Source organism: Loxodonta africana, chromosome 7, assembly GCF_030014295.1.
Source record: "Loxodonta africana isolate mLoxAfr1 chromosome 7, mLoxAfr1.hap2, whole genome shotgun sequence".
NCBI classification, from domain to species: Eukaryota; Metazoa; Chordata; class Mammalia; order Proboscidea; family Elephantidae; genus Loxodonta; species Loxodonta africana.
Genome location: NC_087348.1, coordinates 12159072 through 12186389, shown reverse-complemented (window position 1 = coordinate 12186389; position 27318 = coordinate 12159072). Strand labels below are relative to the sequence as shown.

Here is a 27318-nt window from a genome sequence, read left to right as displayed (position 1 = left end):
ATCTCCGGCGTGTCAAGACGCTTGGCCCGCGGTCAAAAGCCCGGGTGAGACCACGTGGGCCCTGCATCTAGACCACCCCGGAGCAGGGCGTTGCCAGGGAAATCCGGTCCCTGTGGAGATTGTCTCCTTGTACTCATTCATTCACTCCAAGCGGCCAATCTCAGTTGCCTAGCCAATGCTTGTTACAGGAATGAATGAAATCTAGGACCTATCATGTTCCAGGCCTGTGCTCTGGGCATCTCTCATGAAATCATAATTAAGTGGTGGTGTTCCCATTTTATAGATAAGAAACTGAAGCAAAGTATATAAATTGCCTCTGGGCAGCTTTCTTCTGTGTTCTATCTAGGCGTCTGATTCCACGATCCAGTTTCCTCTGCTCATTTTTCACCAGATGACAAGGAGTGGGGATGCCAAGGCAGTAGACTACCTCCCAGGCAATTAATTGGGAACGCCTCAGCCTGGGAATTCCCAGTTGATAATCTCCTGCCTCCTCATAGGCACAAGCCATCTTAAGAAATTTTCTGTAAAAACGAAAACTATTTCTTGGAAAATATCCGTGTAAGATTGTTGGTCAGTCTACAAAATTGAGGAAACTTTCCTGTCACTACAACAATGGGAAATATTTTTCCGTTTTTTTTTTTAATTGTGCTTTGAGAGTTTGCAATTCAAGTCAGTTTCTCATACCATATTTTGATGCGCAATTTTTAAGAAGTGCTGCCAGGTAAAGAAAAGCAGCCTTCAGTGCGAGAACATCTGGTCCTAGGATTATTTGTATCCAAGAGGGGCATGATCAGCTCTGCTCACCACTTATTAACCACAGGTACTAGGAGCCCTGGTGGCATCGGGGTTAAGCACTGAGCTACTAACTGAAAAGCTGGCAGTTCCCATCACCTGCTCCTCAGGAGAAAAGACCTAGAGATCTGCTCCCATGAAGAGTAGTTGTTGGGTGCTGTCAAGTGAATTCTGCCTCACAGCGGCCCCATGTGACATAGTACTGCCCCATAGGGTTTTCTAGGTTGCAATCTTTACAGGAACCAATCACCAGTCTTTCTCCCCTGGAGCCACTGGGTGGCTTGTAAGCCGAGTGCTTAACACTGCACCACCAGGGCCTAGGAAACCCTATGGAGCAGTCCCACCCTACCCTACAGGGTCACTAAGAGTGGGAATCAACTTGATGGCACACAACTAAAATCTGATAACCTTGCTGGGCTCCTCTATGAAAATATGAGCATCTAGCAGGCTGAGGAGGGGCCCAGGTGGCACAGTAGTTAAACCAATCAACTGCTCACGGAGAGGTTCGAAACCACCAGTGGCTTCACAGGAGAAAGATGTAGGAGTCTGCTTCCATAAAGATTTACAGCTTCGGAAACCCTGTGGGGTCGCTATGAGTCAGAATCAACTGAACAGCAGTGAGTTTGGTTTTTTTTTTTTTTTTTGGTTTAGCAGGCTGAGGAAGGTGTGTGTGTGCTCATTTTGTGAGTCAATGAGGTTTACACTGAAGCCAGATGTCACTGAGCTTCTAGGATCCGTGGCTCAGGCCAGAACCAGAATGCAGATTCCTGACACTATATGGTTTATCTCTTTATTATTGTTTCTCCTTTTATCAAAACTTGTCACAGCTGGGGGCCAAGACGATGTAAAAAATTCCCATGAACATCCCCCCTCATCCCATTAGTCCCCCCACCCCACCCCCACCCAGGGTTTCGGGCCGACCCTGGGCACACATGATCATCTCTCCCCACCCTCAGCCTTCTCCCAGCAATAAATACAGGTGACCGTGATTCAATGAAACCACAATTGATTTCTCCATCTTGAATGCACCCCAAGGGACAAGGAGGGTGCAAAAGAAGTTCAATATCCATCCTCTCTTGAGGAATGGAAACTTCTTTCCCCCAAGGGGCAGGGAAGGGAGAACTGCCCCTGTCAGAACTACAGCAGCTCTAGAAGGAACCAGGGACAGGAAAAGGGGGGGATGAGAGGGAGGAGGATATTCTCCAGCGAACGCACTCCTCTGATCCATTCACCCTTTACCAGGTAAGGGTGGTCCCAGTGTTTCAGTGGGGCATAAAAAGGGGAGGGCTGACAAGGAAGAGGCAGGGGAAAGAAACAAAAGGAGGAAGAACACTCTGATAGGGAGGAAAGGAGAAGGAGAAAAGGGGCCTAAACTCACTGCCTTCATTGTCCAAGAAATGGCATCAACACACAGAGGCATAAGTGAATAGGGTTTGGGGAAGGACACTCAGGGGCCCCCACGGAAGGGAAAGAGGGGAAGCAAGGGACCTGTGGTCCCCAGGCCTTCACAGGTGACATGCTCCAGTTAGAGCAGGATGCTGGGGATGAAGGGAATGGCATGGTGTCAATGGAGTGGGAGAGGTCAGGAGATCCCAAAAGGAGTTAGGAGCCCAGGGACAGCCCTCTCATCCTGCCCAGATGTTGGCAGAATCTGGGTGGTGGGATAAGAAAGGTAAAGTCTAGGGAGGGTCGAACTCCAAGGTAGAAGGAAGAGTAACCATCACAGCACCTCCCTCCCCAACCCGGAACATCTCTTGGGTTATCGCAGGTGAATGATCCAGTCAGAGGCCACACTGACACCAGGCTTGCGCAAGATCAGCACAGAGGTCTCAGGGTCGTGTTGGAAGGACAGGCGGCTTTCAGGAGATCCTGGGGGAGAAAGAACAAGGGCACAGTCAGAGCAGCTGCATGCTCAGTTAGTTGCCCAGCAATCCACCTTGTTTCCCACAGGCAAAGCCGCCCCCAACCCTTTCCCTGCTTCCCCGCTTTCTCCGCCCCCGGGGTCAGCCCACTCACACACCTTTTGTCTGGAGTACCACTGCTGCTGGCTTGCCAGCCCCTATGATCACCACCCGCTCAATCCAGATTGGTGTGTCAAAGTGGCCTTTGGGGTCAGCTGAGCTGGAAGGGCAAAAGCAGATGCCCGTCAGGGGGAATGATGTCAGAGCAGAAGCAAGAGATCAAAGCAAGTTCAGGATGTGAAGAAGAGTCCAGTGAACTGTGAACGTCCTCAAGACCTGGCCCCCTCCAGAGGGTGCCAAAGAAGAACGGCTAGCCCATTACCTGGAAACGAGGGTGTTGCCAGAGAATGAGAATCGACGCAGCAAGAACTCATGGCGAGTCTGATAGCTGAACGTGTGTCCATCATCCAGGTAGAGCTCTCCTTGGGCCGTACCCTGGGGAGAAAGTGGAACAGGTGAAAGCCTGAGCCCAAGAGGGAGCCAGGGGTACAGCCCCACAGAACTGAATCCTAGGAACGTAAGTAGATGGCTGAGGAGACTCCCTGCCTGGGAATTCACCTGGGGACTTAGTGCAACGAAGAGAGTGATGGGGTCCTCCTTCATACACTCTGAAGAACGTCGCACTCGCATCCACCGAGGCACGATTGTCCCTCCACGCTGGAACACAGGGATCTAGGGCAAGAGCATTGCTGCGGTGAAGTCACCCCCTTTGTCCAACCTTGGGCCCTCAGTATCTTTTGCTCTCACCCACCTGTGCCCACTTAGGTACTGGACCCCAAAGCTCACATTCTCTCCCCTCTGGAAACCTACAGGCAGATGGAGCTGGCAAAGGGGCCAGGCATACTCACACTGCTTAGAGTCACAGGCAGATACAGAGTCTGGGGACCATGATGCTTCTGGTAGCTGTGGATGTCATACCACACCTGTGGGCACCAGAAGAGAGAAGATACTGGGTCATTCAGTCAGTGCACAGGGGCCCCCATCCTTTTTGCTGCTTTTGGCTTCTACCATCTTTCCCAACCCCACTCTTCCTGAACTTACCTCCCCTTGGCCAGGCAGATAGACCTGCACGCCATGGGCTCCAGCATCAGCTACAGGGTGAACCAGCAACGCATCACCTAAAACATACCAGGACAGAATCAACTCCGAATGGAGAGGATCAGTTCCCAGACCAGGGAATGTCAAGGCACCAGCCTCCCTCTCTCCTCCTTCCCTAGGTATCCACAGACTGATCTCCATAAGTGCTTACTTCTTTTCTCAGCCCTATCCCAACCGACCACCAGCTGTCTTCCCCATCTCTCACCAAGCAGGAACTGATCATCTATACTGAAGGTGGTCACATCCTGAGGATACTGCACCCACAGGGGTCTAGGAAGAAAGCAAGACAAGAAAGGAAGAAACTTGCTGTTTTGACAGAAGTCAAAGATGTTCCCCCAAAAACGGGCAATAAGAATAGCACAGGGGTCAGACCCAGAAGCTTGCAACCAGACAGCCTAACCGGGTTTCAAACCTCAGCTATACAGTACATCCTTGGCCTAGTCATTTAACTTTCTAACGCACCTTCCTGTCTCCTCTTTTGTCCCCTCTTCAAGCTACTCTGCACAGCTGCCTTCCACTGGCCTCCTCCCACATTGTATCACCCTTCTCTACAAGACCCTCCAAGGATCATGAATGGCGGCTAACATTTACTTTTCTCTCCAACTTCAAATTCTACCTTTCTCTCTCATTCCTTACCCCTGAGACACTCTGGTGGCTTTTTTCTATTCCTTGAACAGACTCATTTCCACGTCAAGATTTTTTGTACTTGCGATCTCCTCTGCTTGGAACATTTTTCTGCTAGGTCACAAAAGTCTACCTTACTTTCAACATTGAGGTCTCAGCTCACATGGTCTTCTTCTCGGAGACCTTTTGTGACCACCTAATGCCATTACGCAGTTTTATTTTCTTCAAAGAGCTTGCCACTGTTTGCAGTTTTCTCATGTATACATTTGTTTACGAGCTTGTCTGTCTTCCTCATTAGAATGTAAGTTCCACAAGGGTAGGATACACTTGTCTGTCTTCTTAGGCTCTGGGGACACAGTGATGAATAATGCCTGGCACAGGGTAAGTGCTCCATATAAGTTTACTGCTAAAATTCATCCTCTTTAGTCTCCCCTTCACTATTGACCTTGAAATCAGATTTACAAGGCCCTGGTGAGTGAAGAAAGAGGCCCAGAGATGTAGCTGAGTCCCCACTGTGCCAAGCCAGCTCAGCCCATTCCACACAGATGCCTCACCTCATGGTAGGAACTCCTTCGCGATGGGCCTGATAGAAGAGGGTGTACCAGAAGGGCAGCAAGGAATACCGCTGGTTCAAGGCATCTCGGATGATGTCATGGTACTGAGATGGTAAAAGCCACGGCTCTCGCCGCCCAGTGTCCAAGTGGGCATGTGCCCGGAAGAATGGCTGGTAGGCACCCATCTGGTACCAGCGCACGAGAAGCTCTGGCTCCGGGTTTTTGAAGAAGCCGCCCACATCCGCTGGGAGAGGGGAGGAGGAAGCAGGTTGGAAAAGACGGTGAAGGGATGCTGCCTGAGGAGCTTCCCACGGCCCCACCCTGGACTCTCAGCTCTCTGTGTTCGTGCACAGGCCCTGGGCTCTCCACCTTGCCCCCGCCTCCTATCACACCAACACACCAAATGCCTCCCTCTCTCACCTCCACAGAAGGAAAGTCCCACCAGCCCCATGCTGAGACACATAGGGACAGAGATCTTCAAATGGTCCCATTCGGCAGTATTGTCCCCTGTCCACACAGCTCCTGAAGAAGACAAGCGAGAGAGCTTACAAATGGTGGCAGGGCTGACCTCTCTGACCTGTCTCATCTGCTCTGGGGCCCCCAGGACCCTACTGAGTCCCAAGAACATACGAATGGTCCTGGACCTCCCACTCCCTGGCTCTGCTCACAGTGCACAGCTGGGAGGATGCAGCATACCGCTCTCAGTGGATGGTGGCATGGGTGGATGAACCCAAGGCCCACGGCTCCTCTGATCTGCCCTTCATACCCATCTGCCACAGCTCTAGTATTCCAAGTCTTACCAAGACGCTGGGAGCCAGCGAAGAAAGCCCTGCTTAGGACAAAGGGGCGTTCTACGCCCCCAGAGCGCAGCATCAGCCCATCGGCAGTTGCCATGTGCTGGGTAGGAGAGGGGAGAAGAGGCATGGTGAGAACCAAAGCTAGCTGTTATCTGCAGCAAGTTCCCTGGCCCTCAGTCTCTGGGCACAGGCTTCCCCCTTTCTGTCAACCCTCCTCTCCCAGGCCCTTACCACGTAGAAGCCATAGATGTTATGCACCTCCCGGTGCTCCCAGCCTCCATAATGCTGGGCATCCTTGAGCATGGTGACCTCGGGACCGCTGAAGACAGACGGTTCATTCATGTCATTCCAGACAAAGAGGTTGGGAGCTGAGCCCTGGGAACACGAGACAGAAAATGGGAACAGAAGAACAGAGAAGAGGGGGAAGACAAGCGGTGTTAGAGCAGAGAGCTCCCAGGGATCTAAAAAGATGCATTTCTCCACGCTCTAAATCCGGGATCATCGAGACCCCCTGAACATTAGAGACAACCAACCAAAGCGTGGTCACCAAGCAGAGTGACGGACTCAGGGAGGCAGGGGGAGAAAGACAGATGCAGGTGGCGCGGAGAATGAGTCCTGGTCCTTCCCTACCTCGTAATTGTCAAAGTTGAACATGTTAGCCCACCAGGCCCTCATCGTGGGATTAGTGAAGTCAGGGTAGGCAGCTGAGCCTGGGAGAGGGTGAGGGTGACTGTTAGCCCTAGGGGCCAAACAGCCATCATCCTACCTCCCCGGTCCCCAACGGCCTCTCCCTGGATTTTGGGCCTGCCTACCTGGCCAGCACCAGCCCTCATAGTCAGAGCCATCCCGAGTTTTAACATACAGCCCCTGGTTCCGCAGCTCCTCATGTACCCGGTAGCCAGAATCCACCTTGATGTGGGGGTCCACAATGGTCACCAGCTGAGAACAAAGCACAGGGGTGGTGAGAGTGTTCCAGGGCTCTCATGCCTCAGCCTCACCCACAGAAGACTGGCCATGCTGCAGCCTCTCACCTTCCGCTTCTTAGAGGCCAATTGCTCGAGCATGGTGAGGGGGTGGGGGAAGCGGCTGGGATCCCAGGTGAAATACCGCTTGCCATCAGCATGTTCAATGTCCAGCCAGATGACATCGCAGGGCAGGTTGTGGTCGTCGAACCCCTGATCCACTTCCAGCACATCGGCCTCGTCCCGGTAGTTCCAGCGGCTCTGGTGGTAGCCGAGGGAGAAGAGCGGGGGCAATGCCTGGGTCCCTGTGGGTTCAATGAGTGGCGGCGTCACAATGGGGGCTGGGCCCAACCTGGGGTCAGTGAGGACACCCAGAAATGGAGGGAGGCTTGTAAACTAGGAGGAGGCTGAAGGGCTAGACAACAGGTTGGGGCACAGCACTTCTGAAAATGCACAGAGAGCCACCCCTCCCAAGAGGCCTCTGGCTGGCACAGTGGGGACACCACCTACCTGTGAGACTAGCATACTGCCGGAAGACATCAGTGACAGAGGGCCCGAGCAGCAGGAACACGTCAATGATGCCACTCTCCGACATCCAGCGGACATCTGTCTGGGGAGTTTCCCCAGAGCCCTGCAGGTAGTCCAGCATCTTCCCAAACAGGGTCTGTACAGGAGACCCGTGAGAGTTCCGACAGCTGCCCTCTTGTTCCCGACCCAAGTACAAAAGCAGCAATTTCCTCCTCAGAGCCCTCACACAGCTGGTTCCTGGGAGTCATTTCAGCCTGAGGTCAAATGTCACCTCCTCAGTGAAGCTTTGTCTGACCATGCTATCTACAGCAGCCCCACCCCACCCTCACCATGAGATTGTGTCATTTCTTAGTTAGCACTTTGTTGTTGCTACACACCGAGTCAATTCTGACACCTAGTGACCCTAGGGGACAGAGCAGAATGCCTTATAGGGTCTTCTAGGCCATAATCTTTATGGGAGCAGATCGCCAGGTCTTTTCTCCCAAAGGGCAGCTGGTGGGTTCGAACCACCGACCCTTTGGTTAGCAGCCGAGCGCTTAACCACTGGACCACTGGGTTCCTTAGTTAGCACTTACTGCCTCTGAAATTATTTTGCCTTTTTTGCTATCTGTCTTGCTCCTATGTCCCCAGCACCTAGAAAAGTGCCTAGCACTTAACACATACTCAATAAGAAATGTACTGAAGAACTGAGGCATCCCCTCAGTCCAGAAAGGAAATGCCTTTCCCTGAGTGTGTGTCTTCTGGGAGTGACTGGGGAACTGAAATGCTGCTCTCTAGGCCCAGGGCCCCTTCCCTCACCCAATCCCCAGGCTACACCCTCGCTTCTTCAAAGCTAACGCCCTCATATTCACGCGGATCTCCAGGCCTGCAAGACTCCCTCCCTCATTTTTTTGATGCCTTATGCTCTCACCTTCCCTGCAGTGTTGGAGGAGATGTCAACCCAGGTCTCTGCGGCATTGAGCCAGAAGATGCCCAGGTCCCGCTGAGGGTTGTGTGCCAGGAGCACAGGCACAGACCCATAAAGGGCCATGGGGTTGAACAGTTCATACTGGAACACATCCAAATTGTAGAGGCGATATGGCTCCCCACCCCTGCAGGCAGACAGGCAGACCTGGGTTCATGACTGGCCCCAGGCTACAGCACCCACAACCCCAACCCACAGACACAGGTGTGGGCCAAGAACTGGTCCCTTTGTCCTTTCTCAAAGAAGACTTCCCTGGTCACCAAAGGTGATCTAGGCACAGGAAGTGATCCCTACTTGACTAGGGTAGCCAATCTGCATGCACATCCCCCCACAGCCTCTGACTTCTCCTCCCTCTCTCCCTGCCCCCATAGCCTGATGTCACCATGGGACTCACTCAGTGACCTTCAGCCTCAGATTGTCTGCATGCTCGGGGATCCCATACACATGCTCCATTCCTGGCAGGGAGAAGTCCAAACCCACAGACGTAGGCCCTGGAAGCAACGCAAAGGACAAGCTCAAGAGCGTGTACTTGGCAAGGCCTCCCTGCAGCCCTGCTCCAGGCTGGCCCAGCCCCTCACCATATGGCTTGCTGTCTGAGTGAGTTTTGAACGTTTCCTCCCAGGCTCCTGGCTCATCTTTCTCTGCCTTTTCCTGGGCCTCCTCTGGCTGTGAAGAGGAAAGAGGACCACTGCCCAGTCATACCCCAGTTCTCTCCCACCCTCCTCCCATTTTCTAAATCCCACCCCTAACGGCAAGACTAAACTCAAGTTTCTTGTGGGCCTTCCCCTCCCGCCTCCCAGCCAGCCCTATCCTCCAACCACCTATCCCCTCTGACTTGCCTTGTCACCACCTCCAGGTGTTTCCTCGGGCTGGGCCCCATCGCCCTCAGCTGGGTCTTTTGATCCTTGCCTGGAAGGTAGGAGAGCTGTCTGCTCCAATCCAGAGGGGGCAGGGACAAGGGGCTAGTGGAAGGAGGGATGGGGGAATAGAGAGCCAAGGGTCCAAAGGAACGAAGGCATTGGAGGAAGGGACTAAATGTTAAAGCATGAAGAAGGACCCCCAGTGAGCAGGTGAGTGTGCAAAGGATGGGGAGAGAAATGAGAAAGGGAAATGAGGAGTAAATGCCAATGGGAGGTGCCTTCTGCAGACAGGCCCAAGTCGCCAGCCTCTGCGAGCATCCCAGAAGAGACAAGCAGAATGGTTCAGGGGCCTGGGGATGCCAGTCCTGGCTCTGATGCCTTCACTGAGACTCTGGCTCCAACTGCTCTCTCGGGCCTCAGCTTCCTGGCCTGACATGAGGGTTTTGCAAAGGCGAGCCGGCCATACCAGGGTCTACAAATATGCATAGGGACTTACACAAGAGGTTCTGCCAAAGAATGCTTTCAAGGGCAGCTGGCAAGCAGCTCTACCCAGAGCCTCAGTTGCACCCCAGCTGAGAGCCAGGCAGCCTCTCTACCCCTTGGCAATGCAAGAGGCTCCTTCCGTTCCTTTCAACATTTCATCTTCCTTCTCCCGGGGAGGCTCCCAGCCAGGGGAACGGGGCCCAGAGGCCCTAACAGCACATAGCTGGGGAATGACAGTGAGCGAAGGGCAGGGGAGGAAGGGATCGGGGCGACCTCCCCTGAGGGCCAGAGCGCAGGGCGGGTGAGGGCAGAGGAACAGATACAGTACCAGTGGCCATGGATTTACCTAGAGAAAAGGTTCTTGATCTTATCCCATATGCTACCGAGCGTGACACTAACTTTATCCGAGAAACTGGGGCAGGAGGAGATGGGTAGGGAAGGGGAAAAGGAGGCACAAAACCAACACAAAAACAGAAACATAAAAGTGAGTTTCAGTCCACAAACTTCCAGAGATGGGGGAGAACAGAAACCAAAAAATATAACAAAAAAAGGAAGAAAATAAATCTGGGAAATGTGATGATGTGAGAAGGGGAAGAGGGAGAGGCAGGACCAGGCAGGCCTCCCAGCGGTGATGTCCAAGATACAGCTCAGGGACAAAAGTGACTGCCTCCTGGTCTGTACAGGAAATGGAGAAACTGACCCAGGTCTGGTTCCTACCCTCCCTGACAGACAGGTTCTTCCAGCCCCCAACCCCTACCTGGCTGTCTGGCCACCCTGCCTCCTCCCAGGAACCCACTGCCAGATCCCATGACATCCCTAGACTCTTCCATGTAAAGTTCCCTGAAGTGGAAACCGCTGTACTCACGAGACCCTGGGGGCCCTCTGGTGTTCAAAGTGCATGAGTCCTCGAGCATTGACACTGAGCAGCAGGCTGCGATCCTCCAGCAGGTCAAGGCGGAACGGTCGCGCCGTCAAGATGATTTTATAGGGCCCCTCAGCCACCGTTAGCTCCACACTGTTGTCGTCACGGCCAGAGACAGAAAGCCTAGGAAAGTGATGGAAACTTCTCGTTTGAGTCCCAGTGTATCTGTAGATTTACACTTCAAAAGACTCCGGACTACTCTTGGCTCTTTATACTTCCTACCTACACCATACACAAATATCGCCTCCAGGCAGATTATGCCTTCACATTTAAAAATAAAAGCTTTAGGAGAAAATATAAATCAGTTTTTTTCTGATTTTAATGTAAGGAAGAACTATTTACACAGATCACAGAAAACACCAACTATAAAGTAACAAATGTATTTGATTATCTTGAAATTAAGAATTTCTATTCATCAAAAGACACCTTTAGGGGCATCAAAAATAAGGAAAGTCAACCGATGACTGCCCTGACAGGGAGCACAACAGAGAACCCCTGAGGGAGCAGGAGAACAGTGGGATGCAGACCCCAAATTCTCATAAAAAGACCAGACTTAATGGTCTGACTGAGACTAGAAGAATCCCAGTGGTCAGGGTCCCCAAACCTTCTGTTGGCAGAGGACAGGAACCATTCCCGAAGACAACTCATCAGGCATGGAAGGGACTGGACAATGGGTTGGAGAGAGATGCTGATGAGGAGTGAGCTACTTGTATCAGGTGGACACTTGAGACTGTGTTGGCATTTCCTGGCTGGAGGGGAGATGGGAGGGTTGAGAGGGTTAGAAACTGGCAAAATGGTCACGAAAGGAGAGACTGGAAGGAGGGAGCGGGCTGACTCATTAGGGGGAGAGTAAATGGGAATATGTAGTAAGGTGCATATAAGCTTACAAGTGACAGACTAACTTGATTTGTAAACTTTCACTTAAAGCACAATAAAAATTATTTAAAAAAATAAGAGAAGTCTGAGAAAAGGTCAGAGTCTATAGGAGCCTAGGGAAACATGACAGCTAGATGTCATGTCATATCCTGGATGAGATCGCTTAACAGAAAAAAAGCTATTAGGTAAAAACTAAGAAAAGCTGAATAAAGTATGGACTTTAGTTAATAGTAATGCAATAATTCATTCTTGTTGTTGTTGTTAGGTGCCATCAAGTAGGTTCCGACTCACAATAACCCTATGCATAACAGAACAAAACACTGCCTCCTCTTGCACCATCCTCACAACTGTTGCTACGCTTGAGCCCATTGTTGCAGCCACTGTGTCAATCCATCTCATTGAGGGTCTTCCTCTTTTTCACTGACCCTCTACTTTACCAAGTGTGATGTCCTTCTCCAGGGACAGGTCCCTCCTGATAACACTTACAAAGTACATGAGACAAAGTCTTGCCATCCTCCATTCCAAGGAGCATTCTGGCTGTAGTTCTTTCAAGACAGATGTTTGTTCTTCTGGAGGGCCATGGTACATTCGATATTCTTCACCAACACCATAATTCAAAGGCGTCAATTCTTATTCACCTTTTCTTATTCACTGCCCAGCTTTCGCATGCATACGAGGTGACTGAAAACACCATGGCTTGAGTCGGGTGTTCCTTAGTCCTCAAAGTAACATCTTTGCCTTTTAACACTTTAAAGAGGACTTTTGCAGCAAATTTGCCCCATGCAATATGTTGTTTAATATCCTGACAGCTGCTTCCAAGGGCACAGATTGTGGATCCAAGTAAAACTAAATCCTTGACAACTGCAATATTTTCTCCATTTATCATGACATTGCTCATTGGTGAGATTTCCTGTTTTCTTTATGTTGAAGTGCAATCCATATTGAAGGCTGTAGTCTTTGATCTTCATCAGTAAGTGCTTCAAATCCTCTTTGCTTTCAGCAAGCAAGGCTGTGTCATCTGCATGTCACAGGCTGTCAGTGAGTCTTCCTTCAATCCTGATGCCACGTTCTGCTTCATACAGTACAGCTTCTTATATTATTTACTTAATCCAGCACACAGACTGAATAAGTATGGTGAAAAGGACACAACCCCAACACACACCTTTCCTGACTTTAAACCACGTAGCATCCCCTTGTCCTGTTCCAACGACTGCCTCTTGCTCTACATACAAGTTCTGCATAAGCACCATTAAGTGCTCTGGAATTCCCATTGTTTGCAATTTTATTCATAAATTATGATCCACAGTCGAATGTCTCTGCGTAGTCAATTAAACACAGAAAAACATCTTTCTGGTATCCTCTGATTTCAGCCAAGATCTATATGACATCAGCAATGATATTCCTCGTTCCACATCCTCTTCTGAATCTAGCTTTAATTTCTGGCAGTTCAATGTACCGCTATCAATGTGCTGCTGCAACTGTTTCTGAATTACCTTCAGCAAAATTTTACTTGCATGTGATATTAATGATATTGTTCAATGATTCCGTTACCCTGTTAGATCACCCTTCTTCAGAATGGGCACAAATATGGATCTCTTTAGTCAACTGGCCAAATAGCTGTCTTTCAAATTTCTTGACATGGACGATTGAGTGCTTCCAGCTTTGCATCCATTTGTTGAAACATCTCAGCTGGTATTCTGTCAACTCCTGCAGCCTTGTTTTTTTTTTTTTTCTGCCAATACCTTCAGTGCAGCTTAGACTTCTTTCTTCGATATCATCAGTTCTAAATCATATGCTACCTCCTGAAATGGTTGAGCGCTAACCAAATCTTTTTGGTTCAGTAACTCTGTATATTCCTTCTATCTTCTTTTGATGCTTCCTGTGTCATTCAATATTTTGCCCATAGAATCCTTCAATACTGCAACTCGAAGCTTGAATTTTTTTCTTCAGTTCTTTCAGCTTGAGAAATGCTCTTTTGGTGTTCTTCCCTTTTGGTTTTCTATCTCCAGGTCTTTATACATTTCACTATAATACTTTATCTTCTCCAGCCACCCTTTGAAATCTTCTATCCAGCTCTTTTACTTCATCGTTTCTTCCGTTTGCTTTAGCTATGCTATGTTTAAGAGCAAATTTCAGAGTCTCTTCTGACATCCATTTTGGTCTTTTCTTTCTTTCCTGTCTTTTTAATGACTTTTTAGTTTCTTCATGTATTATGTCCTTAATGTCACCCCACAACTAGTCTGGTCTTAGGTCATTAGTTTTCAATGCATCAAATCTATTCTTGAGATGCTCTTTAAATTCAAGTATGATATACTCAAGTTTGTACTTTGGGTCTTGTGGACTTTTTAAAATTTTCTTCAGCTTCAACTTGAACTTTTACCTAAGCATTTGATGGTCTGTTCCAGTCAGGCCCTAGACTTGTTCTGACTGATGATATCAAGCTTCTCCATCATCCCTACCCACATATGCAGTCAACTTGATTCCTGTATATTCCACCTGGCAAGGTCCATATGTAGAGTCACCATTTATGTTGTTGAAAAAAGTTATTTGCAGTAAATCATTGGTCTTGCAAAATTTTATCATGCGATCTCCAGCATCTTTTCTGTCACCAAGGCCATGATTTTCCAACTACTGATTCTTCTTTGTTTCCAACTTTCGTATTCCAATCACCAGGAATTATTTAATGCATCTCGATTGCACGTTTGATCAATTTCAGACTGCAGAAGCTGGTAAAAATCTTCAATTTCTTCATCTTTGGTGTATAAACTTGAGTAACAGTGGTATTAACTGGTCCTCCTTGTAGATGTATGGATATTTGGATATTATCCTATCACTGGCAGCACTGTATTTCAGGACAGATCCTGAAATGTTTGGCAAGGGCTGTGACATAGTTCTGCTTCATTCTGTCATTCCCAGCATAGTAGATCATATGCTCATGAGACTCATAATGGCCAATACCAGTTCATTTCAGCTTACTAATGCCTAGGGTATCGACCTTTATGTGTCCCATTCCATTTTTGAAGACCTTCAATTTTCCTAGATTAATACTTCATACATTCCATGTTCCGATTATTAACGGATGTTTGCAGCTGTTTCTTCTCATCTTGAGTCATGCCGCATCAGCTAATATAAGTTCCGAAAGCTTGACTCCATCCACATCATTAAGGTAGGCTCTACTTTGAGGAAGTAGCTCCTCCCTACTCATATTTTGAGTGCCTTCCAACCTGAGGGGCTCATCTTCCAGTACTATATCAGACAATGTTCCGCTGCTATTCATAAGGTTTTCACTGGCCAGTTTTCTTAGAAGTAGATCACCAGGTCCTTCTTCTAGTCTGTCAGTCTGGAAGCTCTGCTAAAACAGGTGACCCTGCTTGTATTTGAGATACCAGTGGCATAGCTTCTAGCATCACAGCAACACACAAGCCACCACAGAGCAACAAACTGAGACAAGTGGTGAAATAATGAAAAAATAACTTATTAGATGTGAAAAATTTACCACAATAATGTTCATAATAGAGGAGACTGGGTGCAGGGTATAGAGGAACTCTGATAAAATTCTCACAACTTTTCTATAAATCAAAAAATACTCTAAAATCAGAAGTTCTTTTTTCCCCCTAAAAAACAGCTTTATAAAAGTAAAAAACAAACTACAATCTGGGAAAAGATATCTACAACATATATAAATTATAAAGAATTACTATCAAGACTATTTAACCAATTATTACAGATGATTAAGGACATCCTAAAAGAAAAACGGCTTAAGCTGTGAACTACCATCATACAAGATGGTAAACTGGAACGACAAATAAACCTACAGAGATGCTCAATCTCACCAAACTGGGAATGACGACCAAGCCAAGACCCCCATGAGCTACCACTGTATACTGATTTTACTTACAAAAATTAAGTCCCACGGTACCAAGTGCTGGAGAGGATACGATCAATGAGACCGCTTAAAAATCGCTGGAGGAAGTGTAAACTAATGTGATCACTTTGGCATTAACTCAGAAAGTTGATCAATCATTCCCATATACTACAACACTACAGTTCCTCTCCTAGCTATCACCAAAGAGAAAATCCTACACAGGTACACAGGAGAGATGTACGAGAACATTCATGGCAACAGTTCAGACAGTAAAAGACTGGAACCAACCCAACTGTCTATCAACATGCAAAGGGATAAAAAAGTTGGGGTATATTCAAACAACTTAATATTATTATAAGATATATATATATATTATACAGCAGTAAAAATGAATGGTAGCCAAGTGTATAGAGATCAAAGTTTATTAGTGGTTACCGAGGTAGGCAGAAGGTAGTGGGAAAGAAAGAATGCTTAGAGAACACTGAGCTTCTGTTACCGTAAAAACCCATTGCCATCGAATCGATTCCAACTCACAGTGACCCTATAGACAGAGGAGAACTGCCCTATGGTGTTTCCAAGGCTGTAAATCTTTACAGAAGCAGACTGCCACATCTTTCTATCACGAGCAGCTGGTAGGTTTGAACCGCTGACCTTTCGATTAGCAGTTGAATGCTTTAACCACTGCTACCACCAGGATTCCTGAGCTTCTGTTAAGGGTAATAACATAATTTAGAATGGATAAGGGTGATGACTGAATATGATGAACATACTTATGTCACGAAGTGGACACGTGAAGATTGTTGAAATGTCAAATGTTTTGTTACGTATATATTTACCGCAATAAACAAACAAAAAATGAGCTAGAGATACATGTACAGAGTTAAATAAAGTTACATAAAAAAAAGGAAATCCCTGAAGACCACATTCACTAAAATACTCTAAAAAATTCAAAAACAAACAAAACCATGTAATCTATTGCTGAGGCTTATATATACTTGCACGTATACACACGATAAGACTATCAAAAACAAAAAAGCAAGGGAATGATAAACTTCAGAATAACAATCACCTCTGGGGGAGTCAGGGGTACAGGATGGTGAGAAGTATATGGCTGGGTTGAGCGGAGGGTTTATAGGTGCTTTTTTTTTTATAGTATTATTTTCTAAATTATGTACTTAATAAAGAGCTATACGTGAAACAGCGATGACACTGTATCACGACCTAAGAGTATGAATAATTCTGTTCTGAATATCTGAGGTAAGAGGGAGGGAGGGAGGGAAAAAAATCAAGGAGATACTGTATTCCTGGAGACCAAGATCTGTGCCTTGTTTATTTCCTGTTGTACTGCCAGCACCTAGCCTGGGCTGGCACAGAAGAGGAACAAACACCTGTGTGCTGAATGAATGAAGATATAGGGTGAAAGAGAAAATGAGTCAAACAGGGAAAGAGATGAAGAAAGGATGAGGAGAGTGGCAACACCCTAGTCAGATATTACCCCAATGTGGGAAAGGAAGTCAGCCACCGAGAAAATGTTCACCGGGAAGAACAGGGGCATGGAGACGGAAATTTACCGTGCTATGGGGGGATCCGCCACCAACACATCTGGCACACGGTATCGGGGCCGTCTGGGCTCCAGCTCATCAATCCGGAAGCGAGTCATGTTCTTCTGAAGCCCCTGGAGCTCCAGCACCAGCAACACCTGTGGGGGCCAGAGGTTTGGATCCGGAGCAAAGAGACAGGCTATGCTACAGAATGACCTCTGAACTCACCCCTTCTTGAGGGATCTCCTCCTCAGAGTCTTTCCCCAAAGGGAACTGAAATCCGAATTCCTCACAAAGTAAAATCCCAATATTAGGCTGGGGCAGGATCCTGGCTACAGGTTTCGCCTTCCCAAATTATTCCTCAACCACTTCCCCACTCCCACAAGACTTTTCTTTGTCTCCCCTGACCTTGGTGACCTCGTTGATCAGATGGACCTTGAGGGCATCAGGACCAAGCTGCAGAGAGTCTAACAAGGCTCGGTATGGAGACAGGCCTGGCCGTATGCTTCGCTGCCGCCTGCGAAGCGGAATGGTTCAAAAGTAAGGTGAGAAGGCACATCCCAGAGTCCCTGGGCCCCTCTTATCACCTGCAATGTCCCCAGGTTACTCCACCTGCCACAGACACCTCCCACATTCCTCTACCTGCCATCTCACACTCCCAGAAATATCATACTTGCAGAAGGAACTCTCTTCACAGGTCTTAAAGTTGCTTCTATCCACAGCAAGGGTAATTCCCAGGCAGACCCCTAAGCAAGCCAGTACCAAACCTGGCCAATACCTAAGGAGAAAAAAGGAGAAAGATATAACAGCTAGCACAGGGTCAGGAAGGGCCCCACCTTCAGAGGGAAAGGCCTCTTCCTCCCACAGTCCTAGAAGACAGCTCCGGAAAAAGGGGAGAAAGATGGAGTCCCAACAAACAGCAAAGAATGCAGAGTAGACATGGGGCTAAGGGGCAGCCTTGAGGGGCAGGCTCACTCACACCTTCCCTTCAAAAGACAGAGGAAGTGGACAAAGGATCTTTGGCCTTCAGAGGTCCTCGTATTGATGCTGGTTACATCAGCCTCTCAGAGGAAAGAAGCAGTAACAGCCAGTCCCTGGGGAAGTGGTGGTACCATGTGTGTGGGATAGAAAAACAAAGCAAGCACGGCGCTTCATTGGCAAGGGATCCATAGAGCTATAGAGTTAGAAAGTTAAAGATGCACCCTCAGCTAGCCTGCCAGTCACATTTCCAAGGCATTCTGCTCCTCTGATCTCCACTCTTTTATCTTCAAAAAGATCACCTTAAGTTTGAGAAGAGTAACAATGTTGAACCCTAATAGACCTTCAGGGGCCTGGCTACCTGGTTTATGGCCCTACTTCTCAACTCTGCTGCAGTTTCTAAAAGTATCAACTTCTGGCAAGCCCTCTCAAAAATTCTGACTTAATTGGTTGAAGTGAGGCCTGGTCATCAGCATTTTTTAAAAGCTCCCTAAACAATTTTAACGAGCAATCAGGGCTCAGAACCACTTCTTTACTATTTTATTGAATCCTCACAATTACCTCTTTTTCCTTTCTTTCATTGTTTTCTTGGTGAGTGTAGGGTTGGGTTTTTCCTCCAGATGAGAAAATTGAGGCATAAAAGGATAAATAACTCATCCAAGGTCAAACAGCTAGTAAGAGGTGAGACCGGACTGGAACCCTGCTCTGCCTGACTCCAGGAACCATGTACTTAACTATGATCCGCAATACAGCATACCAACCACTAACAGGTTATACTGGGCTTGCCACACTGAGGACCATCGCCCCAAGAAAGTTATCACAATCTATCATTTCCCCAACATGCTATCAAATGACAGACGAGGGACTAATAAAAAACAAAAAATAGTTGTCATTGAGTCAACTCCAACCCATGGCAACCTAATGCGTGTCAGAGTAGAACTGTGTTTCGTAGGGTTTCCAATGTCTGATTTCTTGGAAGTAGATCAGCAGGCCTTTCTGAGGAAAATCCAAGACGAGAGTTCTCAAACTTTAGTTTCTCTTAAGAATCACCTGCATGCTCATTAAATGAAGATTCCAGAGCCCCAGGAATCTGCACTATAAATACGCTCTCCCTGTGACTCTGATGTAGGCAGTCCAGAAGCACACTCTGAGAAGGTGCTCCAAACAGGAAAAACAAAAGCAAAAAACAGGTTCCTTCTAAACGACAGAACTTTGCAACCTGCTAATTGGGTAACTAAGAGTAGGATCTACTATACACATTATATCCAGCACCAGCTTCAATATCTGCTTGATAAAAAACAAACCCACTGATACTGACTCAATTTGGACTCAGAGCGACCCCGAAGGACAGAGGAGAACTGCCCCATGGGCCTTCCTAGGCTGTAAATCTTTACAGATGCAGGCTGCCAACATCTTTCTCCTGCAGGGCTGGTGGTGGGTTCGAACCCTTTTGGTTAGGAACCGAGTGCTTAACCACTGCAGCACCAGTGTTCCCTATCCACTTGATAGCGAGCTGTAAAGAAAATCACCAGAATCAGAAAACAGTAAGCCCTCCAGTTCCAGGAGAATATGTAAAGCACATACTCCAGACCATGCCAGACTGAAAAGTGAAGAAAACACTATGCCAAGCAGGAATTGGAAAAAAAAAAAAACCAAACCCACCGCTGTGGAGTCAATTCCAACTCATGGTGACCCTATAGGACAGAGTAAAACCATACAGTTTCCAAGGAGTGCCTGGTGGATTTGAACTGCCGACCTTTTGGTTAGCAGCCGTAGCTCTTAACCACTATGCCACCAGGGTTTCCCAAGCAGATGATAAGCACTAGCAAAACACGAAAAAGGAACGCTACCAAGAAACTCAACAAGCCATGTGGCTTAATCACAGATCCTGAGGAGTGACTGTAACAAGCATGCGGGGCCACTGAGCCCATGTCCACCTGCCCAAAGCAGCAGTAATTAGAAGTACCATGAGTTAAATACACTATTCGCACAGTCTATAAAATGGGTTTGGAGAGATGCCAATGGGGACAGGACTTCTAAGAAATCCTCCAAATACGACCTGTTGGAAGGCCCTGGGAACTCAGGAATGCCCTGAACACCCCGAGAAAGAGGTGGTCACAAGTAAAAGTCAGGATTGAGCCGCAGGGCAAGTTTATTGCTTCAGATCACAGGCTCCCAGAGAACTGAGTTTATGATCCACATTTTTTTCACTGCTGCTGACACGCCTCTCCCAACCCCAGCGCATCCGTTAGATCCTAGTAAACATTTTGTGATGCTGATAATGTGATTCGAATCTTTTCTTCGGTAATACAAACTCGAGAGTGCAGGACCAAACCCTTCGGGTACATGTTGTGTTTCAGCAACATCATCCAGGAAGAGTGTGAACTTACTGGATCCTGCCCCGGCCGTGCCCAACGACCATGGACACCGAACAAGATAGGACTGGTGTCCACGTGAAGAAGACAAGAGCAGGGCAGGGTCCAGGGCACGGCGGATGGGGCTGGGAGGGGTGGGCAAGAAGAGTGGTGCAGACGGAACTGCCAGACACCGGCTGAGGGCCAGCAGGGCAGCCTGCTGCGTTCCCGGAGGCCCGGCGCGTCTCGTCCCCCACCCCAGCGGCCCCGCGCACTGCAGGCAGGAGGCGGCAGCGTTGGCCGCTGTGAGTCGCCAGGAGAGGGCGGCGGCTGCGAGTGGCCATGGCCAGACTCAGCGCACAGCTACGGCCTTCTTGGGCCGCCGGGCTGAAGCGGGGAGTCCTAGAAACAAGGGCTCCCAGAGCCGCGCGGATCTACCGCGGGAAGGCTACGGGCGCCTGAGGCCGCCTTCAGAAGGACAAATGGCCCTCGCGTGGCCGGAGGTGGCAAAGTCTCAGAAGGACAGACAGGAAGGAGAGCTATGGGGCTTAGAGGGGCTGGGGGCGTCCCGGGCGCGCCACCGGATTCCGGGCTCCTCACCGCCTCCTACGCGCCGCCACAGCCGCTACCGCCGCCATCTTGTGCCGGGTTTAGTCTTTGACCCCGTCCCCCCTTTCCCCTGCCCGCGTTGAGCCACGTATGTTACCGCCCGCCCCTTCCGGCCTTCTTATTGGCCCGGCCAGAGCACCGCCCCGTGGCTGTCGCATTGGCGGAGTGCGCACTCTAAATGCTGGGCGGAGGGGCGGGGACGGAGCCTAAATCCGGGGGCGGGGCCATCCAGAGCCAGGCGCGCTGTCCGACTTTGCCCGCTCTAAGTATCAGACAGAGGCGCTGGACTGTTTTTCTCGACTAGACAAATTTTATTTAGAAAAAAAGGTAGAGGAGGAAAAATGTGACAGCGCTATTTGGACCAAGGACGAAGAAGAGACCTCCACCCTTCAGGAGCAATCTAGCCCCTTCTCTCTCTCATTGCTCAACCTCCCTCGGCTCTGGAGCATGAAAAAGGCTACGTCCCCTGCCGAAGGAGGGTGGCCGGTGAAGGCGCCTGGAAACGACCAGAGAAAAGGCCCAAGCGGTCGATGTTGCGGTGCAGGACACTATGCAGCACAGCCAGATGGGGTCCCCCGTCACCCCCACCCTCTCTAGAGAAGTCCCGAATGAAGCGGCCCCGCTCCGACTGGAAAATGAACTTCTGGGGCAAGGGCCCATGCTCCCGGAGGAAGCCCCAGACACTGAGCAGCAACAGGCGCACCTCAAATGGTGCCAGCTGGCTAAATACCTCGTGCATGTTGCCCAGGGCTGGTGGTAGGAGGCTCCCCTCAGCCATGACAGCCACCAGGGTGCAGGATGCCTCCAGCTGCCAGGGGGAGTGGGCTGTATCGGGGTGGCGAGAGGCTTCCCAATGACCCAAGAGTGCAGCCAGCAACCCCCGCAGTAGCACAGAGCAGTAGCACAGGGCTGGGGGAGCAGCTGCCACCAGCTTTAACAGCTCAAAGAGCAGAGGCTGTTCCCGGAAGCGCCGGCCAATGCGGAGATCCCGCTCCACCGTGGTTCGAGCGTGTTCTTCCGGGGGCCAAGCCAGCTCAGCACCAGCTGCATCAGGACACACACTCTCCACCAGGGTCACTGCCACTGCTTTGGCTGCCTCCGGGCTCAGGGTGGGGCCCCCCCAGAAGTCCCCACATTCGGTGCCCCCAGGGGCACTACAGCAGTGCACCAGGAGGCTGAGGAGGCTCTGGGTGTTATAGATAACTTCCTGCTGATTACGTGACTGCACAAACTTGGGAGGTTTTAGGCCACGTCCGATGACTCCAGCATGGAAAACTGACCAAATCCCTCCAGGACCTGGCACAGCTGCAGTGTGCCGTCGGTTAGTGTCCAACAGAGAGGCAGAGGCCAAAGGAGCCGAGGCCACTGAGAGAGTCTCATTGTCCTCATCCACTTCCCCTCCAAACAGCTCTGTGTTGCCCCGATGTAAGGCTCCCTCAACCAGCAGCTGCAGGACAGCCTTGAGCCCGGCCGGGGAGGTCTGAGACAGGCGGGTGAGAAGTTGGGTGGCTGAGGCCACGCCTGGGGGCCCGTGCAGCCTCAGGGAGGCAAAGAAGTGATGCACCCCAGCCCTCACCAGGCCCAGGAGTTGGGAGGAGGATAGGGCTTCTGGAGGGAAGGGACAAATGGCCAACAGGGAGGCAGCAGCTTCAGCTACTTCCTCCTCAGGATGTAGCAGGAGAGGAGCCAAGTCAGACAGATGGGCTGAGGCTGACTCCCCAAACCGGGCCCCTAGAGCTGCAGGACCCTCACCACCCTGCTGTTCCCACCCCACCAACAGTGCCAAGTTGCGCAGGAACCGGGCTGTGAAGGGAGGCTGCAAAGTCCCTGCGTGCACCCGAGCCAGGCAGCTTCGGAAGGCCAGGGGCAGGAGGCCAGAGAGACTGACTACCAGCCCTGCATATAACTGGGTGGCCAAGCTCAACTCTTCAGGGCTCCGGGCCCGGCTCAGTAAATGGCCCAAGGCCTCAGGTCCACAGCTAGGCCGGGTGTAGACAGAGAGCAGGCCCAGAAGCTGATGCTGCCATAGGAAGCGCTTCCGTTCCAGTCGTAAGGTCTCTCCACACAGCTCTCCAACATGGTTTCTTAGAGCATCTAAAAATGGCACAGGGCGGGGGGGTGGGGGTGGGCCCAGCACCCCCTCCCCAGGAGACCCTCCTCGATGATGCACCAGTTTTTGCAGGTGCAGCAGCAGCAGCTGGATCAGCCGGTCACAGGCCTCACGCACAGTGTCTGGCACAGCCAGGCCCTGGGTGGTGATGACGGAGGCAGGCATGGCTGTATCCACCAGGAACTGCAGCAGGCGGTAGGCACCTGCCCCAGAGGCCTGGCTCACCAGGTGCACGGCCAGGTTCAGCATGTTGTCCAGTTCTTCCCGGGGGAATCCCTGCAGGTGCTGTTGTAGCTGGCTCAGCACAGCCGGGGGCTTAAGGCAATCTACCAGCTCTCCTGAAACTGTCCCCAGCAAAGCTGGTGACATGACTGCCAGCTGCAATAGGAAGGGAACTGTGGCCTGAAGGGAAGGATCTCCACTCCGGCCCCCAGTCCCCCCTGCCAGGCTATCATGGAACATTCGAAGGAGCTCCCGTCGGATGCTGTCTCCATGGCGGGAGGCCAGGTGCCCTAGGATGCCTACAACTGAGGCAATCTTGGGCACCCGTTTCTCCCCAGGGACGGCAGGAGATCCAGGGAAGGGGTCTGTAGAGGGGGTTTGAGAAGTGCTTCCACCACTCCCAGCAGCGCCACCTCCAGCCCCACTGTGGACACAGAAGTCCTTGAGGCCACAGGAGAGGACTCTGGAGATGATGGTGCCAGGAAAAGAGGAGCCAATGTGTGCTACAACCCAGTCGAAATGAGGGGAATGCTGGACAGAGGTATCCAGCAATGCATCCACACAGGCATCTGGACAGCTGCCAATGAGAGCTGAGAGGCACTGGACATAGATGTCCATTAATGTGCGCGTGGCCCGACAGCCCATCCACAGCTGCAGCAGTTCATTGAGAGAGCCAGTAGCATGGGGCACACGCTGGTGCTGGCCCGAGTAAGTGCTGCTCAGTTGCCCCATGAGGTCAATGGACCACGCACTAATCACAGGCGCCCAGGCCTTTGGGTTGGCCCGGATAAATTCAGACAGCACTTGCTGTACTTCCTGCACCACGTCCTCTAGACCAGGTCCCCCAGCAGGGACATGGGAGGATGGGGGTGGGCGAAGGTGAGGTGGGCCAGCCACAGGGCTTTCATCCAGGGAAGCCAGATGGGCCCGAACACTCTCATCAAAGACACTTCGCAAATGGTCGAGCACAGCAGCCCGAGCAGGTGGCAGAGAGCGGAGCAGGAGAAGACCACAGCGAGCATGTTCCCGGGCTGAGAGCTGGTGGCCCACAACGGGGTCTACGCCGGTAAGAAAAGCCTTGATTTCCTGTGACAGTTCCTGAGCACTATAAAGAAGCAAGAGAAGAATGTTGTAAGATGTTGGGCAAGCTGCGTTCCCTCTCTGAGCCTCGGTTTCTTTCTACATAAGGTAGTGATGTTCACACTAATTGCTGAATAAATCCTAGCTATTTTTCTTTTAATAACAATACCAACATTAGATAACTCAGCATGTGTCAGATACTCTTTTAAGTACTTTATGTATATTATCTCAATCCTACAACAACCCAATAAGAAAGGTACTATTATGATCCCATTTTACAGATCAAGAAACTGAGGTTAAGTAATCAACTATAAGCTCCAAGAGGGGAGGAACTATTTTTTCTGCACTTTTCAACAATGAATGTCCTTATCTTGAGGTACCTCTCACATGGGAAGTTCTCAACGAATATTTGTTGAATTGAATTTGTTGGATTCCTATAACACTGGTTTTAAAAACACCTTTCCACCTTTACCTCACCACCACCACCCCCCATAAAACAAACACCCCAGAATTCTGCTCTTAATGGAAAGAAAATAGCTTTAACTTACACCTTACTCAGGGCTCTCTTCCTAACACCTGTTTCTTCCCATATTATGCAAGCATTCTAATCACCCTCCACTTAGACTCCACTGCATCAACAACGTTCCCAGGACCCTCAATATGCCTGGGAATCAGGGTGTCCCAGGGCACAGACAAGATAATGCCTTTCAACCCTTCCCCTCCCCAAACATATGCGTTCAGTCCTAAGAGATCCAGAAGCCAATGTTACGAGAGCAGGCAAAACCCTCTTCCTCTAGTTGCCTTTTCTGCCAAAAAAGACAGCATCTTCTAGGGGCTGATAGGGCTCTGACAGTGTCATTCCTCTCAGGTTCCTCCAAAGAAACAGGCTAAGGTGAGGGGTGTGTCCCTATTCAAGTGCAATGGTAGGTTTTGGGGCCCAGGTTTTCAGGGCGTTTCCATGAAGTCAGCGCCCTGGGTGCCCTCCGTTCTAAAAGGGGCAGGGCAGCTGGGTTCCTAAGACTTCTCATATCCCCGACTCTTGGGAGAGCAAGGCCGGGATCTGGGGTACCTAGGGTTGGGTTTAGGGGGAGGCAGGACCGAGGTCTTGGGAAAATGGGCCCTGAAGCCCGAAGTTTCTGTGAGGCAGTCCCTAAGGTCTGGGAAGACGCGATCAGGAATCCCTGAGAACCCTGACGGGAGCTCTCGAGGTAGGATCCAGGTCTCTGCGAGAAGGCTGGGGATTGGCGCGGGAGCAGCGTGGCGGGGGAAGATGACAGGAGCTCTGACTACCTGAGCGGCGCGGGACCGTGGGTGGCCGGGGCGGGCCCGGGAGGCCCTGGGGCCCCGGGAGGGTCACACAACGCAGACATCCCGGAGCCCGACCCAACTCCGAGGCGGGAGCAGCGGAGCGCAGTCGGCGCATGCGCACTGACGGGAAGCCCAAAAGGAACCCGCGCCGCGGCCTCCCGGAAAAATTAATCCGGCGATGCGGGTGATCCACAAACATTGGTTCCGCGACGCGTCGGAGTCGGGGAGGAGAGCTGCGGCAATGCCAACGTGAAACCGATAAGCCCTCAGTTCAACCACTATTTTTCCAGACTAACGCTAGTTGCGGCCCATTCACGGTTGAATTTAATTATTTTTCCTAAAGCAAAAAAATACAAGTTGTTCAATCACAAGCTTTTAGAAAGTGAAGCACTAGGAAACATTTGAATTAATAAATTTTGGTAATGTAAAACACCAGTTAAAGAGAGATGGGAAGGGGGAAAGCGGAAAAGAGACTGAAAGAAAGGAGAGAAAATGTATAAAAGAGAAGAAAAGGAACGAGGAAGGGAGAAGGAGCCCGAAATAAATTGGGCCAGCCAGACTGACGGTGTCCTCGCAGTCAGGGATAAGTACATCCTTCTACCAGTTTCCATTGTTGAGGCTTTGCTCTCTCCCCAGCCTCCCAGCACAGGGACCTTTCTCTAACTCACATCCCCGTACCTGGCAGAGGAGGCAGCGTGGTAACTATATACTGAGCTATTACTCTCATTAGAGCTCCCACTCAAGCCAGTCTACGTAGATTAAGTTCTACTTATTTTACTGACTAGCTGTGTGCTTTACTTACCTCTCTGTACCTGTTTTCTCATCTGGAAACAAGGGTACTAATACTACAGCTACCACACAGTGTTGTTGTGAAAATTGAAATGAGATAATATGTTCCCTGTATAGCACTTGGGGCAGCCCTAGTGGTGCAGTGGTTAAGAGCTGTGGCTGCTAATCAAATGGTTGGCAGTTTGAATCCACCAGCTGCTCCTTGGAAACCCTGTGGAGCAGTTCTACCCTGTCCTATAGGGTTACTACGATTTGGAATTGACTCAGCTGCAAACGGTTTGGTTTTTGGTTATAACGCTTAGAGCAGTGTCTGCAATGGTAACCAGTATATGGGCATTAGCCATTTTATTTGTTGAATGAAGATCAGAAAATAAGCTTTTTGACAGCAAGGACTTCTTCCATTATGTTAAAAGCTATATCCTCATCACCTACAACACTGTCTGCCTAGCATGTGGTAGGTTCTCAATAAAGAGCTGTTGAATGAATGAATGAAAGAAAAAGAAAACGGCAGAGACCAGTAAGTTCTGAGGTCTGTACTAACCAGAAGGCTTACTGCTCTCACTGGAAGTGTGAGTTAAAGTAACACCAGATGGTAGGTATTAAAGACACTTTTATGGTTGTGCTTTGAAAGCTAAATCCACTGAGCTTCTGTTAAGGGTTATGGAACAATCTGGAAATGGATAATGATGATGGTTGCACATGATGAATGCAATGTCACTGAATTGTGTATGTAAAAAATGTTGAAATAGCATTTTTTGGTCATATCTATCATCGATCTGACAATTAAAAAAAAAAAGCTAAGCCACTAATTATGGCTCTTTATTTGTTCATAAATTTTAGAGCTCAGTCACAAAGTATATCATCTACTACCTACCAGCAAGCACTGTTACAAATTATGTCTCCTGCCTCTAACAGGAAGTGTAAGAGACAATTTCTACTCCTAGCTCTGACTCAAACGTGGATCCAACACTTTCCTTCTTTGGGCCTCAGCTTCCAATCTGTAAAAAGGCTTTTGAACAAGATGAGTTCTTCCAGCTCTAA

General features: G+C 49.7%; 2 protein-coding genes across 3 annotated transcripts; both read right to left on the bottom strand.

Moving 5' to 3' along the window:
- Positions 1-1568: 1568 nt before the first annotated feature.
- GANAB (glucosidase II alpha subunit) lies at positions 1569-20864 on the bottom strand. 2 transcript variants are annotated; one of them, XM_064287914.1, is made up of 25 exons: positions 20760-20864; positions 17501-17605; positions 17236-17344; positions 16858-16985; positions 10489-10668; positions 9970-10035; positions 9116-9189; positions 8859-8942; positions 8675-8771; positions 8227-8407; positions 7299-7452; positions 6858-7093; positions 6639-6765; positions 6457-6536; positions 6058-6201; positions 5830-5926; positions 5450-5551; positions 5030-5273; positions 4057-4121; positions 3795-3871; positions 3602-3676; positions 3312-3425; positions 3076-3188; positions 2813-2913; positions 1569-2661 (listed from the first exon to the last, which is right to left on the bottom strand). In XM_064287914.1, exons 1-25 carry the CDS (start codon positions 20795-20797, stop codon positions 2552-2554), a joined length of 2901 nt encoding a protein of 966 aa, XP_064143984.1. In that variant the 5' UTR covers positions 20798-20864; the 3' UTR covers positions 1569-2551. The 2 variants fall into 2 exon arrangements, with proteins under 2 accessions (XP_064143984.1, XP_064143985.1); XM_064287915.1 differs by lacking the exon at positions 9970-10035.
- A 194-nt stretch (positions 20865-21058) lies between these two features.
- On the bottom strand, positions 21059-25603 carry INTS5 (integrator complex subunit 5). Its single transcript, XM_003419644.4, has 2 exons — positions 25471-25603; positions 21059-24205 (listed from the first exon to the last, which is right to left on the bottom strand). The coding sequence occupies exons 1-2, from the start codon at positions 25548-25550 to the stop codon at positions 21226-21228; spliced, it is 3060 nt and encodes a 1019-aa protein (XP_003419692.1). The 5' UTR covers positions 25551-25603; the 3' UTR covers positions 21059-21225.
- Between the last annotated feature and the right edge of the window lie 1715 nt (positions 25604-27318).